Source organism: Protopterus annectens, chromosome 6.part0, assembly GCF_019279795.1.
Source record: "Protopterus annectens isolate FY-2018-M chromosome 6.part0, PAN1.0, whole genome shotgun sequence".
Taxonomy (NCBI): Eukaryota; Metazoa; Chordata; order Ceratodontiformes; family Protopteridae; genus Protopterus; species Protopterus annectens.
The window spans coordinates 5477579-5494792 of record NC_056737.1 but is presented as its reverse complement, the minus strand read 5'-3'; the positions used below and the strand labels follow the sequence as shown (position 1 = coordinate 5494792).

Sequence of the window (17214 nt, the reverse complement as noted above, 5' to 3'; positions counted from 1 at the left end):
ACATGGACTCCGGGGGGGGAGCAGCGTATTCTTTCATAAGATCCCGCTGCATCCTGATGACATGTGCCATGTAGTTCAGAGACCTTACTGAGAAGGTCGCTGAACTGAATACCCGCTTCCCAAGGCGATCCATCAAGCGAGACTCCTTGCTCGGAGGATGGACCGAGGGGCTCTCCTGAGCTAGTTCCCTCTTAGTGGCTGCCGCCATCAACATGGCATCTACAGGGGGACCCTTGCTCCAGTGGGGCCGGTCTGCGGGGGGGGGCTCAAAATCCTATCTGGGCACTTGGGAATTGGCTCCACAGTGTCCGGCTCCTTCTATGCCCTGGTGGTCACAAGGTCCACCAGGGGGTCGGCCGGAGGGGACACCCAAGAGGTAGACGGGCCTGCTTCAAATGCCTCCAGGAACACGGACTCGTCGGAGGAAGCCTTGGAGGCAGACCACCCCCCCTGAGCCTGAGCATTTCCATGATGTCTCCAAAGGAGACATCCTCGGGGGTGACCTTGGGGAGCCTTCCCCTTCATCCAAGTCCGTGTCCTCTGTTAAGGACTTGGGGGAGTCCACGTGCCTCCTCTTACACTTATGCTTGCGAGACACTTCCTCGGGGGGGGGCTGTCCGAGGAGGTCTCACCAGCAATGTCCTGTTCCAAAGGAACAACCTGGGACATCGAAGCAGGCTGTCCCTGTGGCTGGGTGATGGAAGCCTGACCCAGCAGAGAGGGAGTGCAGGGCGGAACTGAGACAAGGGCCGGAGGTCTGGATGCTCTCGACAGAGCCCTCTCCACTACATCGAAGGCCGAGGGGGAGCTGCTCTCCCTGGGCTCCGAGAGCCTACTCTCACTCGGATCCGATGAAGGGATCGGAACCGGCACCGAGACCATCGGATCCGAGGGACCAGTGTGCTCCGACCTGGACAGAGCTGAAGGCACACTGAATCCCTCGGATCCGAAGCTCGGGCCAGGGTTCCGAGAGGTCGGATCCGACGATGGACCCGACAGACTCGAGGGTAGGGTTGGATCCAAAGTACCCAGTGCTGTCAGCGCCGACCCACCCCTGGCTCCAAGCGCTCCGAACCCGGAAAGCGGGTCGGAGAAGGAGCTATCGGAGCAAAAAAGGGTGTCGAGCTCCCCCCCGAAGGGGGGGGAGGCAGGAGCACTCCCATCTGCAGCTGGGCCTGGATGAACCTTCTCATCATCTGGTCCAAGTCTGCATCAGACAGGCTCTAAGTGGACCTCGACAAGGCCACCGAGGCAGGCTTGGAGTGCTGCCTCCATGACCTCGACGGAGATTGGGAGTTCTCCTCCTCCGGTCCCGGGGAAAAGCAAGGTGATCGGAGCCAAAGAGGAGGAGACCTGGAAGCCGTGGAGGGAGAAGCCCGCTTAGCTGGGGGGCTGAAGCGGAGGCCTCGGCCTGCCGCTTGTGGTGCTTCTCCCTCCGTTTCTCCCTCCTGGCCTCCCTGTCCTCCGGCGCTTTAGTGGGAGTTTGAATCCCGGCCGGAGGAAGGGGGGCAGGAGTGGCCACCACCACCACAGGCTGGGGAGGTGCCACGGGAGTAGCAGAGGCCGAAGCCGACTCCAGGGGCAAAAGTCCCGCCAGGACCAGCTTCGACCTCCACTCTTTCAGTGCCCTGGGGTTGAACCTTGCACAAATCGTGCATCCTGAGGACAAGTGTTCAACCCCAAGGCACCGAACACACCGAGTGTGGCCATCCGCTGGGGAGATCTTATGGCCACACTCGGTGCATTTAGAAAAAATAGGCTTTGGGGCCTCAGACATGTTCCAAAACTAAGAAACACTACTCAAACACACAAGGCCCCAAACGCAAACACACACAATCACACACTAACGACCAGCGAGGGGAGGGTAAAACTAAAATTTTCAAAAAAGAACAGACTAAAGGGAAGCCTAATACACACACACTAATTACTGACAGAAAAAAGGGGCTAAAGAGATAAAATAGGTACACTTATCTCAAAATTGCCAGGAGCTCAAAATCCAGCTGACACACTCTAGAGCGGCAAACTAGACCTGAGGTCATTTGGGGTTGGCAGGGGATTATGGGTGCGGGGAGGATCTAGGAGCTCGGATCCATAGCTGTATAAATAGTTGCTGGCTCAGATCCGATATCGGATCCAAGACCCACAGGTTGCTGACAAATGAAGTCCCTACTCCAGATTCTTTGTTTACATTCTGAAGCTCTATACCAAACAAATGTACTCCAAATTCTCTCTCTTTCCACCTCCAAACTTGTCATAGCTTTTCTCTCCTCCTCTATGCTGCTGCTTCCATTAGGCCTCTTACTTGCTGCTGTAGGAGCCCTCCAGCACCATCTAGCAGCTCTAAAGAATAAGGAAAGTTACCTGATGGCCTGGCCAAATTTCCTTTAGTAGTGTGCAAACCACCTCAGGTCTCCCTTAGTAGTGTACATACCACCTCAGGTCTCCCCTGAAAAGAGGCTACATGTCTAGTAGGACTAAACTGGTCAACAAAGAATAAATAAATTAATATGCCCTACCCACTCCCTTTCCCTGTCCCCCACACTCATCTACTATATCCCAGGGCAACTACACTCTTTGGATCACATCTCCATTAGGCAGTATCATCAATGAGCTCTCTCCCACCCAGGACAGGCATGACCATCATTCTCTGCCACTCTGACAGTCACTCAAGCCTTAATTGAACCCAGGTTACCTGGGCCATGGTCAGGGCTTTATCCCTGTACACCACAGCAGCTCCATACTGAATACTCAACAGAAGTGCAAACAATTATATTACCTAAGGAAAATATTCTTTTGAACTGCAATATTGGATCTGAATTTTCTAGACATAGTAATGCTTTACTAAGTTTAATGCTATTTGCTGCCAAAAAGGAATTACTAGTAAAATAGAAATCAAAATCTGTACCAAATGTGCTAGTTTTTAATACTGTAAAGGAGACAGAAAAAAGGGAAGTAGCAAAATTCATAGAAATAAATGGAATTTGTGGGAATACAAGCAAAATAATAGGAGATGGACTGAGGTTTAACAGAAGACAGAACTGCTCATGTTATGGAATTTTACAGTGAATGAAAATTGGTAAAAATAAAACAAATGTGTATACTGCATGACAGCTATACCTCATTACAGTTTATTTTCTTTTCATTTAAGTATGTGAACTCAAGATGCAGTTTAAAATGTGACAATTTCATAAAGATGCTTTAAAAAGATGCATTTCTGTACCACTGGTATCGACAGGTGGAGTTTCATTAATTCCATCTGCAATCTATCCAACTACTACAGTCAATATTCTAAACCACTTCTCCTGGTGAGGGTAAAAGTGGTGGGGAAGTACAGCAGGCAGATTAGACTTCCCTATCCAAAGCGACAGTCTGGAGTTCACCTTGTTGGATTCCCAGGCAAGAGGGGAGATATAATAGCTCCAACATGTTCTGGGATGGCTCTGGATCTCTTCCAGTGGGCCATGTCAGGTATACTTGGCACCCAAAAGCTTCCTCACTAGATGTCTAAATCACTCAATAGACAGTGATGGGGATTAACTGCTAAATGGAAAACTTCATTCTATGGGCAGTTCTTACCTTGCCACCACTGTCCAGCACAATGGATGCCATACAGTTACTGCAGTGACCATATGATGGTCAGTTTCTCTATCTCTTCTGACTTCACTTTACAAACAAGGGCTGAACAGTCTTAAATTTCTCCACCTCAGACAGCTGCACCAAGAAAATCCATTCCTCTTCCTTGGGACATAAACTGTCTCCTTACCTGCAGAGAGCAAGCTACCCTTTTCTGGGTGAGGACAATGTCAACCGAGTTAGAGGTGCTTATTTTCATTCCCTCCACTTCACACACAGCAATAAACTACTTTAGTGGAAGTTAGAGACTGCAGTCACATAACTTAACAGGACATTTCATTTACAGTGTAACATTCACATCTTCATATTTCAATCCTCACCAGATCTCAAATGAATCTTGACGAAATCATCTAAAATCAGTCAACTAACTGGAGTTAAATTAGTTATGTCATGCAGACACTGCAAGCCAACTTCTGTACAAAGTCCAGTGGTTAAGCACAGCAACAAACTGACTTGGTATGATATGAAATGTGTTGCTCAATACTTGATGTAGAGATCTACACCTCGACTTCCAGCTGTTTTTATTTCCTGTAAAAAAAAAAATGGAATCCTGAAAAAGTAAAACATTTTATAGAGTAAAAGTTGGCTAGAAAGGTGACCATTAAATGTCGTTCTTCTTATGTGCATTAAGAAGATGTTGAGGCTTGGGTGCTCATTTAACTAGTTTATTGCATACAAACACATAAAGAGAAATGGCAGGAACATTGAACTTAAACTATAACTCTCTGACTACATACTTGCATGCTGCTCACTCAAAATGGCACTGTTGCTTGCATGTGCTCAGTACTTATATGCCATGCTGACTCACTGGAAAGCTTCTTAAATATATCACACACACTGATCTACAATTAATATTTGGAAATGTTTTCATTTCATTATTCTAGTTCTTTTTTACCATTAAAAATGAGGTACTTCCACAGAATTTAAAAATAAGTTTTTATTGACTGCAATCAGCTATTCTAACATCCATTATTTTGAGAAATTTGAAGTTATATGCTCTCTCCAGAAACTAAAGTGTGAATACTCAAAATGCCACAGGATAATTACAAATGGGAGACAGCTAGTTTAACACCGGTACTTCAAAGCTTAGAAAAAACAGGACTACAAGAATAAAATTCTAGAACTTTCAAATAAAAAACTGCCTGAATTAAAATATCAACATGACAAGAACTTAAAAATGTCTACACACAAAAATATTTCTAGGATTCAAGAATATAGTAATAAAGCCAAGAAAATTACAGCAGTCCACAAGTGGCAAACCCGTTTTGCAAATTTTTTTGACAACACATATGGCTTTTTAAATGATGCATCTTAGATTTTCAACTGAAAAGGGTTTGGATTTATAAAACCAACAGTTTCTTTTGACACAGTACCTTGTATGTTTTTCCTGATAAGCCATCCCAACACAGCACCACATAATAGTTAAATCTGCTTTTCACAGAGAAGTTCTCATTTTCAGTTACCTTTACCAAGTCATTCAATTTATCACATTTTACTTCCTGGTAGTAAACAAACTTGAGTGATAGTTTTGCATACAAGCTTTTAGTAATTCCACTGTCACCAATGTCACCAAATACTGCCTAGCTGAAGACAAACAGTGCTATAAGTCTGAAAGCAATTGTTAAAGAAGTCAAAAAAGGTAGGATTAAACAAATACCACTATGGATTTTGAAAACTTATTTAAAACGCTAAAGACTAATAAGAAGCTGTCAGAAAGTTTGCACAATGTGCGAATCACATGGATGCATTATGAAACAAAGAATCCAGCATCACATACACTAATAACAAGCTTAACATAATGGCAATAACAACAGGAATGCAATTCTTCAACAACAGAGAAAATACAGAACATCATTTAAAAATGCGTCTTTGCCTTCATACTCTCCCTTACATAAATCTACTATGTTCATGGTTGTACAACGTGCAAATAAAGGATAAACACTGTGGGGGAGGATAAAGTGTTATTGTTCCCCATCTGCAATATTTTGTTGCAGAAAACAGTAGAATTAAGCACCTGCAGTTGAAAAGAACAAATAAAATTAAAATGTCCTACTTCTTCACTTTCACTGTCTTAAAACATAATTACAAAAACGGGCCAGAAATACCAAACAGACGTGCACAAATATTATCATGAACAGCAGTATTGTTGTTAAGGATCTCTGATGTTTCTGGTCAGACAAAACAGAATATGACTAAGCAACACACTCCCACAACTGCCATACAAAAAAGGGTTTGGAGAATGGCTAGTTATTATAAATATATACCTTCTTACAGCTCTAGCAATTTGTAAGTACCCATAAAATTCATACTTGACAGTGAAGAAGTCCACCTGTAGTAGCATTCAGAGCAGAAGAGTCCATTAGAACATACCCTTAACGTCCATGGCACCAGAGGAAGACCTGTGGAAAACAGACTGAGAAACCATGTTTAACTGGCAGGATTCTGCAAAGGTATTCAGGGGTGACCAAGCAGCTATGGCATAAATGCTATCTAATCTGACACAGGTAGCAGTACTCTGTGGATGTAAACCCAGCTCTGGTAAAATATGGTTAAGGTTTGTCTGTAATGCTCTGCTATATTCAGTATGGTTACAGCAAAAGAAATGCAACAGGAAGGTCACAGATGGGGGAATTTTTCCTATATTTCTTTTTATGGCCCTTGTGCCTGCTTACCATTAAGCCACTGCCACTACTCATTCATTATTCATCAGTGGATTCAGACTGATATGTGGCAGGCAGTCATGCAGGCAGCAATGAGTGATGTTTTCTATCTGGATATAACCTCACCCCTGATGGCTGATGTGAGCACTTGCATCACTGTTGGGCCACCCCGTGCCCTTAAATTGAGACATGCATATTTATTTTCACTTGCTCCATGTTAGCTACTGTCACTTGCTTGAGTCACCCAGTACTAGTTGTGGCCAAGCCTCTGCTTGTATGGGAGCAGGTAGTTAACTGGAATCACCAGTATCTTCGACCATCCCCTGCCTGTCTCTTCCAGTCCTTGAAATGGTTATGTATTCTCAACCTTCTATGTACAAATCATCTGAACTGCCTGTGTACATCCATGTGTCTAAGGAACTTCCTTTATTTTGTAGAAGTACCTATAAAAGACTGACATCGGAGACTGATTTAAGTTAGAATCAGTAGTCACCGTAAACATAAAGGAAGGAGTAGATTTAAGGGAAGCACTCTCCTTATGGAAGGTCATCAAGGAAGGTTAACTGATAAAGACTGCAATTCAGGGAGTTCTTTTTAGTGGAACAAGGTTTGCCAGGATAGAAAATTTGAGTCTTCCAAACCCACTGGCTAAAATGGAGGAGAAGTCAACTTCTTTATAATAAAGTAAAGTGTACCAAAGGATTGCCAGCTCCCACAAGGCTGGTTAAAGAAAATGCCTTTTAGACAGGCTTTAATGACCTTAAGAGAGGGCATGGACACAGAGTATTGGCTAATAGGAGGAATAGAAATTGTTATGAAATACATTTCACCTGAGAAGTAACCAACTCCCAAATCAAATCTCAGTCAAGTAGTACTGTAAAAACTGGGAATGAGAAGCTCAGAAGTGATCTAAATTGTGCTCTGTTGTCCAGCAAAATAAACTTTTAAACTTATTTCAGTATATCTTCTGCAAACATTTCTAACAGTATATAATAATAATGGACAGAACCCTAGGGAGGAGTCCATCTCATACAGGAATTAATGGACCTACAGCAGCCACAATAGTGACCGGAGTGCATGGGGGCCGGACATGTCCTCTCTGATGGCGGAGTTAGCAGAACACTGTAAATAAACAGTCTAAGGTAGGGAAGATGGAAGTAAGGTTAGAGTAAAGGAAAATAAATCTGCTTTAGCCAACTGTGGAATTATGGATCACTCTGGCCTTCTTAGGTCTCACCTTCTGTGGAAACTATATTATCAGAAGAAATGGGGGAAAACACAAATAAGAGCTTAATGAATTGGCTGAACCAAGATATCCTGACTTTGGCCACATGGTCGATGTAACAAGTAAAAGTAATGGCAACATTTGGCATTAACTGTTACAAATATGAAAATGCACCAATTGGCTTATTGTACTTGAGGAAAAATCTTCCTTACAACCAAAGATTAAACTGAACACTTGAGGGATATCAGTATGCAATTATTTAACTTGTTAATGAGGAAAATGATGCCACCTAGGAGACAAAAAGCTGTAAGAAGTATTCTGACTAAATGGTCCACTGGCAGAATTTCAAAGCCCCTCTACAAAGGGACAGTAGTAAGTTCCTCACCATGCACTGACACATGAGATAACTGCTATGCTGTTGGACCCCATAGGAAATATAAAGTTCTTGATGTAAACATATATGTGAGACTTCAGAGATGTCCACATTCCCTGGGCTATCCTCCTTCAATATCTCACCAGATGTACCCTCTGTAATAGCCAGAGGACAACCAGGGTGAAGGATTTATCTGCAAAAAGGTTCCTGGGATAGGCCCACCTGCTGCGGTGAGATCTCTCAAACAACCTAAATAGAGCAACGAGAAAGGCCCTCTGCCTGAGACCACCGAAAGTGTGGAGTACTCTGTTGGATCTTCACATATATTCTAGCCTGTGGAAGCTTGAATGTGGTTGCTGCCATGAGGCCTAGTACCTAAAGGCACATCAATGTTGTGAGACAAATGGCAGGGTGAAATTACATTCAAGAATAATATCTATGTGCAAAACAAAAAAGAGCATGTCCTTTACCTAGGAAATAGCCTATAAAAGTCAACATCTGAGAAGGACAGAGCTGAGGCTTTGGAAAATTCACTGTCACTCTTAAGGAATGGAACAATATGTGCATAGACAAGGAGACAGTCGCCCAGACAGGGAAACACTGTTACTTTGCAGCTATAAAATGGGCTGTTAACATGGGCACCCACTCTGTGAACTTCAAGAGGAACTGAAGTGAGGCAGAAGGAAAGAGCATGACCTTGATAATGAAAGACCCCTAAGTGGAACTGAAAGAAGCTTTGAGAATGTTTTGAGTATTTTGATATTCAAATAACCATCCTTAAGATCCAAAGGGTCCATTATATCTCCTCTATATAAGCAAGAAAGGAATGAATGAAGTGTATGAAAGGATTTTTTGGGAATGAAACAACTGAGGCTGCTTAAATCCAAAATGGGCTTAAGGCTCCTTGTCTGTTGGTACTGAAAAGAATGCGGAATAATATCCAAGTGCCTGGGTGACTGAATGCTGCCTGTTGCTTTTGATGAGGTAGAAAATTCAGTAAGAGTGGTGACAGACCTTTGGGGAGAAGGCACAAAATGGGCTGCTGTAGCCTTCAGTTATTTCCCTGATCTGTGTCTTATTAGTGACTTTTGCGTCTCTAGGATGTGGAGGGAGAATCTCCTCCAACAGCCTCTAAACTGAGTCAGCTGTCAAAGGAGACAGAAGCATTGAAATCTGCCAAAGAATTGATCAAAGACTCCTTAAACACACCAGATACCCCAACCTGTGGGCTAGCAACTTTGCTGAGATGCAACAGAGAAGGACTGATAGCTTCCAGGTATTTCTTGCTAGAGCTGCTGGATGTGTCAAAATCAAGAACATCACCTTTTCTGCATTCTGGCAAAAGAGTGCTGTAGAGTATGGGAATTTATACCTGCAGCATGAAGGTTTGTCCCTTTTTTTATGTCCTTGAAGTATTCACCAATCTATGGGTCTTTTAAATGAAAAAAATCAAACAATTTATCTTTATGTACTTGATGAATGTGCTGAGGTGTAGCCAGAGGGTTCCGACGTGTAGCTCGCAAGACATTGCCCTGCGAGCTACATTGCCGAAACCAACTGGCTGCAGCAGCACTTTGCCGTAGAGCAATACGGCTGTAAAGCATAGCCGCTGCAGCTGTAAACTATGGACAGACGTATGTTAACTGGTGGTGATCGTTGCAGACAGCTGCCCGGCTGTATTCTAGCTGAGACAGCCATACTAGATGTGTAACACATTCCGTATTCACATTCAAGGACTGCATTTATTTCATTATTTATTTATTATATTATCAGACATCTGACAATATGATAAATAAATAATTACATAAATGCAGTCCTTGAAAGTGTATACGGAATGTGTTACACATCCAGTACGGCTGCCTCAGCTAGAATACAGCTGGGCAGCTGTCTGTAACGATCACCACCAGTTAACATACATCTGTCCATAGTTTACAGTTGCAGCGTCTATGCTTTACAGCCGTATTGCTCTACGGCAAAGTGCTGCTGCAGCCAGTTGGTTTCGGCAATGTAGCTCGCAGGGCAATGTCTTGCGAGCTACACGCCGGAACCCATAGCAAGAAGTGTTGGCATATAGCTATACTGGATCCTGCTGCTATTACAGCCTCTCCTCAACACTGCAGGCTACATAGATCATCTAGTTCCTCAATGGGGTTGAGTCAAAACCTGGGCTTTAATGGATTCTTTAAGGAAGTTATATGGCAAGTCATTTGCAACACACTGTAGCTCATCTGACAGATGTCACTTAAAATATGCTATGTGGATTAACTAATTAAGCACAATCAGGGATAAAGTTCAGGATGCATTCAGATACTTTCTGAATCGGTTCATGACTCAGGATTCCCTGTCTGTGGTAGTAGGTGAGATTCTAAGGAGTTTTAGTTCATCTTCAGAGCTGCAGTGAAGACTATTATGTCAGGCTGCGTGGCCTTTGTCCAAACTAAGTACTTCTTGGGAGGGGAAAAAAATGCCTGCTCATACTTCTTCAGAACTGAAGTCATGTTATCCAGGTTTCCACATACGATACTGGTGGCATCTTGCAAGATATCTACTAATGAAGGGACCACATGGAAGGTCTGCTGGATGGACCTACCATCAGCTTACACTTAGAGGAGACCACCAGCTCACCAGGCTACTCTCCCTCTTTCCTGGATCAAGTACAATTATTTGCCAAATTTGGTGTCCTCTGGGGAAGAAGCACTTTCATTTTCCTTCATGTCCTCAGATGGTGGGTCCGTTTCTGGCTCTAGTTGAAATGTCGTACGGAGGTATTTCTTTGACTTCTTATACAGCACAGACTAGGTCTCAAATAAAATGGCCAGCCTTTTCTTGGCAACAAGGGCCTCTACCTGGACGGGTGGGAAGGTTTCATCTAAGAGGGGAACACAGGTGGTGGTGAAGGAGGCACGACTGCCAAGGTGTAGCACAATGAGAAGACATATGTTTGAAGGATCATGGTTTGAGCTGGAAGACATCCTCATCAGATGCAGGGGATCCTTAAGCAGCTGAAGCTGGTGCTAGACATACTGGCATAATCAGTATCTTCAGACAAAGGCCGGTGTTCAAAAAGAAATGATGATGATAACACTGATGTTGTAAAACCTAAAGCTGCTGGGAAGGACAGCGGACGTACCAGTATCACAGAAATTATGTCTCTCAAAAAAGGAAAATAATGATTTCAAAGGGGGGAGGGCAGATCGACATCCACAATAGCATTAGTGATACTGGTGCCATGGAAGAAGGCTGATGTGACAGTGAAGGAGAAGCTGACTTTTGTTGCCCCACTACCATAGGGACAGGGTGTGTCTTCTTGGACATGCTTTCCCTTTTGGCTTCTTTAAGGCAACTGTCAGCAAGTCCAACTGAAAGAATATAAAGAGACTTCCAGAAAGGTGGGTTATGACTTGACTCTATAATAATTAAAGCTTTATTTTAAAGTTTCTCAGCCTGCTCCAAGACTCCTTAATACTAATTCTTGGGAAACAGTGAGGAAGAGAGACTGAAGTACTTTTTTCAAATTGTCATGCTAATATTAGCAACGGACTCGCATATCTATTTTGAATGCAATTCTTCAGTGACACTGAAAATACAGAATATCAATGAAAAAATACATCTCTGTAAATTTACAAAAGGTAGGGGAGTATAGGGCAATACACACACAAAACAGACAAACAACCTTGGGAGGAATGAGAAATGCCTGTACTACGTTCTTCAGTCCAATGTTTGTTTTGTGTTTTTCCACTCAAACCCTAGATCTAGGGGGAGAAGAGGGTTCTAAAAGGATGTAAAGCCATACACATCTTCAGCAGGACATAAAAACTTCTTTAGACACGAGATAAAATTGCAAAGTCTTTCTTTTATGTCTCCTGGTAGCATAATTGAAGTAGAAGCAACTACCACACTTTGAAATACTACGTTCTTGAAAAAAAACATGTTAGGCACTTGACAAGTCTGCTAGCAGGCATTATTTATTCAATACTGACACATTTAATGGTAATGAAGTCATAGCTGTGACATTCATGAAATTGCCTAGACTCAGAACGGAAGTTGTTGTTGTTGTGTCTTTCAGCTTTTCCCGGTTAGGGGTCAGAACAGATAAATAGGGAAAATAAGAAATCACTACAGAAGATTCTAAATTAAGTCCAAAGAAGGATTACAAGGAATAAAAACAGAAATATACATACAAGACAACTTCAACTAAAATTTTACAGTTTAGCTAAAATCTGAAGTCTGTTTCTGTTTCTTGCACCATGGGGTGCTCACACTGGGAAAGAACAGCAGACAAGCAGCAGGGAGTGGTGCACTGTGGAATGTGATGGCACCGCTGGAGGCAGGCTGCAGGGAGTGGTACACTGTGGGATGGCTAGACATAGCTGGAGACAGGTGTCAGGGACTGGTACACTGCAGGATGAGAGGGCATAGCTGGAGACAGGTGTCATTGTGGGAAGGGAAAGCATACCTGGAAACAGGCATCAGGGAGTGGTACACTGTGGGATGGGAGGGCATACCTGGAGATAGGCAATAGGAAGTGGTGTACTCTGAGGATGGAAAGGCACAACTGTAGAAAGGCATCAGGAAGTGGTGCACTGTGGGATGGGGCAGTACAGCTTTCAGCCTGAACAGTTGTAGCTGTCAGTCAAAATGTTATTGCAGGCTGACTGTTTCCCTATTAGAGCAGTAAAACATCTAATTTCCTAAATAAAAAATACAAGAAGCTGAGTAAGGAAATTTGCCACTAATTTACTCTGACAGAACATTATAAAACAACCTAAAAGGGATCAAAGCAATAAGAACAGAAGATGTACATCAGAGGGAGTAACTCAGGTCACAGAAGTACTTGCTGCACTTTGGATAGTTTTATTTATTAACTCATTGCATGCAACTGTAGCTCTGTAGACATGGTAGAAGAAGAGTATGTGTGCAATATGAAAGTAATATCAGAAAAAGAGGAAGAGGCAGGTGGTTACAGGCCAGACAGTCTAAAAATCACTAATAGTAAAGTAGTTAACAGAATCACTGCTGAATAAAACAAAACTATGCATATTGTGAGAATGGCACCCTAGAAGTTCACAAACATTCATTTACCATATGAAAACAATGTTGCAGTAACAGCATTATAAATTTATCTGCCTTGAGTTACAAATGAATTAAAGTAAATCACTGTGGTGATGTGTACAACTTCTGAAAGAAGACTAGAAAAGCAGAGAAAACAACTTATCAGTGATCTGGAGGTAGTGCAATGAATTTTAACCAGTTTAGGGCAGATAACAGTGGAAGCTCATTCAGTGGAAGGGACATAATGTAAGTGATTGGGATCATTGCTGGTACTAATATGCTAATGAAATGTGACACTGTAGAGATGGAAACAAAGGCTGACCATTTTTCCAAGTTCAATAAGAACATGTACAGATGAAAATGCGTACATGAAGAGGTTTAAATGAAGGGGAAATGGCTGCCCACTAATGCACTGTCAGTTCCCATTTGTGCTCTTGGAACCTCAGTTTTGTTAATGGCCTGAGTTTCAAAGGGCAGCTGCAGTGGCAAAGGTCATGTCTGTTTTTCCTAAAAGGGTGTGAATCTATTTACTTGCTCCCCAATAAAGGACAGCCACAAGTGAAAATACCAATTAACAACCCTCTGTTGTGTAATGAGATGCAGCTAGATACCTGAAATATTAAGGTGCACATATGAAAATACCTAAATCCACCACATATGTAAGGCATCACTTTCTATGTCCCACAGTGCCCATGGGAAAGACAAACTATTAGAAAGCAACAGTATGAATGACAGCCCAATGTCAGCACCCAGCTTACACACCCATTAGCCAGAGAATGAAAGTGCTTTTAGAAGCCCTACAGTAGCCTTAACCTTAGCTCAGAAAGCCCCTTATTAAAGACATACTCAAATGCTCACATGGATCAGGCTGGGGAACAGAAAATAGAGTACCAAGACAAAAAAAAAAAAAAGCTGAATGTGTTAATTACCCCCAGATGGTAACAAATGGATTAAGCAGTATGAGAAATGCTTGAAGCAGCGGGATGCACAGGGAGAGATAAGCACCCACAAAAAACAAAGGTGGTCTTGTCATTGCATAAATCCCCAAGAACCACCCACATGATTCTATGCCATGTTATGCAGGACCACAACAGTAGTCTAGAACAGACAAAGTAGAACAGCATATACATTCATCAAAATGTCCCACAAAAAAATGGTGGCGGTATCACATCATACATCACTGACAAGACTCCATCAAGGTATTATGCCAAGTTCTGAAGACCGTGTTACTGGAAGAATACAATGAGCAGTCTGGAAAAGGGCAAGTAAAGCAGCACACATACACATTAAAGTCTGAATGACTAGCTTCTAAGTACCATAATGTGTGCTTTGAAAAAGAGGTAGGAGGTACAAGAACAGGCACCTTTAAACAACTAATGGAGTAACAAAAAGGACACCACCAAAAGATGGTATGTTTCACAGGCAAAAGTTGAAGAATGAGATGTCATTCTATGAAACTGGAACTAATATATACAGTGTACTTTCAGAAAAGATTTCTAGTAGCTGTAATGAAGAACAAAAACAATTCTACAATAGAGAAATTGACACAAATAAATGGAGACATCAAAAAGAAAAAATATGTACAGCACGATTAGGCTTATCATATACAAAATCCTGATCAGTCTTCAAATACTCCATTTGTGTGATCATATTTGTTTTAATTACATACTGTTTTCAAATATTTCAGATTTGCATGCATCTTAAGGCATTCAGATTTCTAGTTCATTCACTTCTCTATTATTACTGTTCTGAAGAGCAAAATATGCCATTTCAACTGTATGGTTAGTGTTTTTGTACAGCCAGGAAACCTGAGGCAACAAAGGGAGTTTTTTTTTCTGAGTTTACGTAATAGTTAGACTCCTATTTCCTCTCTTCATTATTCTTGATTTGATGTTTACAAATCTTGCTCAATTACATCAACAGCAATGAATAAATACCCTTCTGTACTAGCACTTCAAAGATGGATCATGCAATCCTCTCCACAACTTAATGACTTCCTGGGATGATCGCTGATGCACTAAAATAAGAGTCTTATGAATGCAAATGTCATGTCTGTCTTCTTCTCTTATATCAAATGTTCTGAAGCCCTCATGATTCTCTGGGATAATGCCAAGTTTATGGAGACACATGCCGATATACACATCATCAATAGGAAACACCACAACATGTTTGGAAACAGCATTAAGACTTCTTGCAAGACTTGCAGAATAAAGGATACCTCCACCTCCTGCATATAGAGGATAGGCTCCTTGATAGAATTCTTCTGGAATATAATACTTTAAATTTCTATCACGAACTGGTGAGGCATCAGAAATTACCTGACCTACAAACATATTCTGACTTGTACTAATGTCTTTCGTTGAAATATACTCAGCAAGAGCAACTGTGTTGACAAAAATATCATCATCTCCCTGGAAAATGTAATGGACATTTGGACAATAGTCCTCAAGCCACTGAAAAAACAGAAGATTCTTTATGGTAAGATTAAAAAAGGTATCCTTAAAGTGCCACATAATAATGTCACCAAAGTGCCTTTCTTCAAATTTCAGAAGGTCAAAAAGGTTTGGATCACCTCTTGTGTGGTCCTGTGATCCAAGCAAAAATACAACCTTTACTGTCACATTCCCAACTTTCCCTGCCTGGCCCCAGGTCTGCCGAATAGCTTGTCTCCGATCAAAATTTGGGATAAGAGATTTGACTGCCAGTAGTAAAACCAAATCTTCATCACAAACATGCTCTTGGTTGATAACAAGAGTGAAATTTCGATGATGCATAGACCAAATAAATTCTTTTATCTGATCTGGAAATGAAGAAATCTGCTTAGCTTTAGTAGAGAATACAAGCTTTTGGAAAGTCTCTGGAAATGAAGAGTTGTCATATTTTCTTTTTGTAGCATTAAAGACAGGATTGAGTGATTTCTCATAATGAAACTGTAGGAAGTTCCAAAGTGCCATTTTCTCTGTGTTTTCATACTTCCAGAACTTCTGTGGAATAGTCACCCCTTTTTTCCCATTAAGTATTTCTGCAGAGCTTGATTTTGATAATTTGATTACTGTGTACACTAAAATGTTTGCAGTAAAAGCACAAATAAGCCATAAGTAAAGCTTAATACGCCCAGTACTCATGTTTGTCACCTGAGCTGGAAAAAAAAAGAATATTATTTTAGTCACTGTAACCAAATTAAATCTACAATTAATCCAACATTTATTTTAAAGTCTTTTCATAAGTTTATGTAAAACAACTGTACTAAAACCACTTCACTATTAGTCTATTATTTTCCAGTAGCTTAATGCGCTATAATAAAAATACACAGTGCTGTCAAGGCAAAGACAACACAGATGAAATTCTGTACTTTTGGCACATCTTTCACTGGTACACAATACATTTAAGTCACTGATTAAAAAAATAAAAAACAACTCTTCAGCTATTCACTACTTATGCAACTAAATAAATGCACAGTGGATGGACTCAAATTTTTGTGTTATTACAAGTGCATTTCTTATAAGGAGCAACATTAGTAACCTGTCACAATCCTGATGGTTTCTAATTTGTTGAAATGCAATGTTAAAATACACACAACACAGCTGTTTGTTAAAGAAATGAAAAATGTGGACATTTTTCTGGCAAACAGTCTGAAGACTAACAAGGAATGCTTAGACCCAGAATTAATCAAGTACCAGACACAGTAGAAACAGTGATGTACAAAATTTAAAACATTGGCTTATACATTTTTAGAGTCTTGTAAATTTGTTAACAGAAAGTCAGAATTCTCATCACATTTTCTTTGTAAGTGCAGCAATTTCTTAACAAAAAATAAGTGCTTTTAAGAAGTCTCCCTTAAACAAGGACAACTGTCAAATACACAGAAGAACTGTATGGCAGAGACGGTCCCTTTTTTAACACAAGGGCACCTGCATCACCACTGATCTCCACAAGATGGCAACAAAAGGAGGGCACATAGCTAGCTACCAGAACCTGCAGTGGCTTGCCTAAAATAGCCAAGTTACTGTAATAACTGCAAACCATTTACAGACTTAGACCATTCATTCATGCACTACTAAGACATCTGTGATTTGTAATGTTAAAATGAAAAATAGTCACTCATCTTAACAAATAATGGGTGGCACAGCAATTAATGCTGCAACTTCACAGCTCTGAGTTTCAGTACATGGTCACAGATTCTGGATAATGTCTTAATGGAGTTTGCATGTTCTCCCCACATACATATAGATTCATAGGCAAGTACTAGCTAGCTGCCCTGTGGAACAATT

The 17214-nt window shown here is 41.5% G+C and overlaps 1 protein-coding gene across 6 annotated transcripts in view; it reads right to left on the bottom strand.

Moving 5' to 3' along the window:
• Positions 1-11844: 11844 nt before the first annotated feature.
• LOC122804132 (N-acetyllactosaminide beta-1,3-N-acetylglucosaminyltransferase 2-like) overlaps positions 11845-17214 on the bottom strand; it is a 273832-nt gene continuing 268462 nt past the window's right edge. For 5 of the 6 annotated variants that reach the window (XM_044073781.1, XM_044073782.1, XM_044073783.1 and 2 more), the window contains one exon: positions 11845-16082. In XM_044073781.1, the coding sequence (XP_043929716.1) occupies positions 14890-16068 (1179 nt within the window). In that variant the 5' untranslated portion in view covers positions 16069-16082 and the 3' untranslated portion in view covers positions 11845-14889. The remainder of the gene's footprint in view (positions 16083-17214) is intronic. The other variant, XM_044073786.1, reaches the window with a different exon arrangement.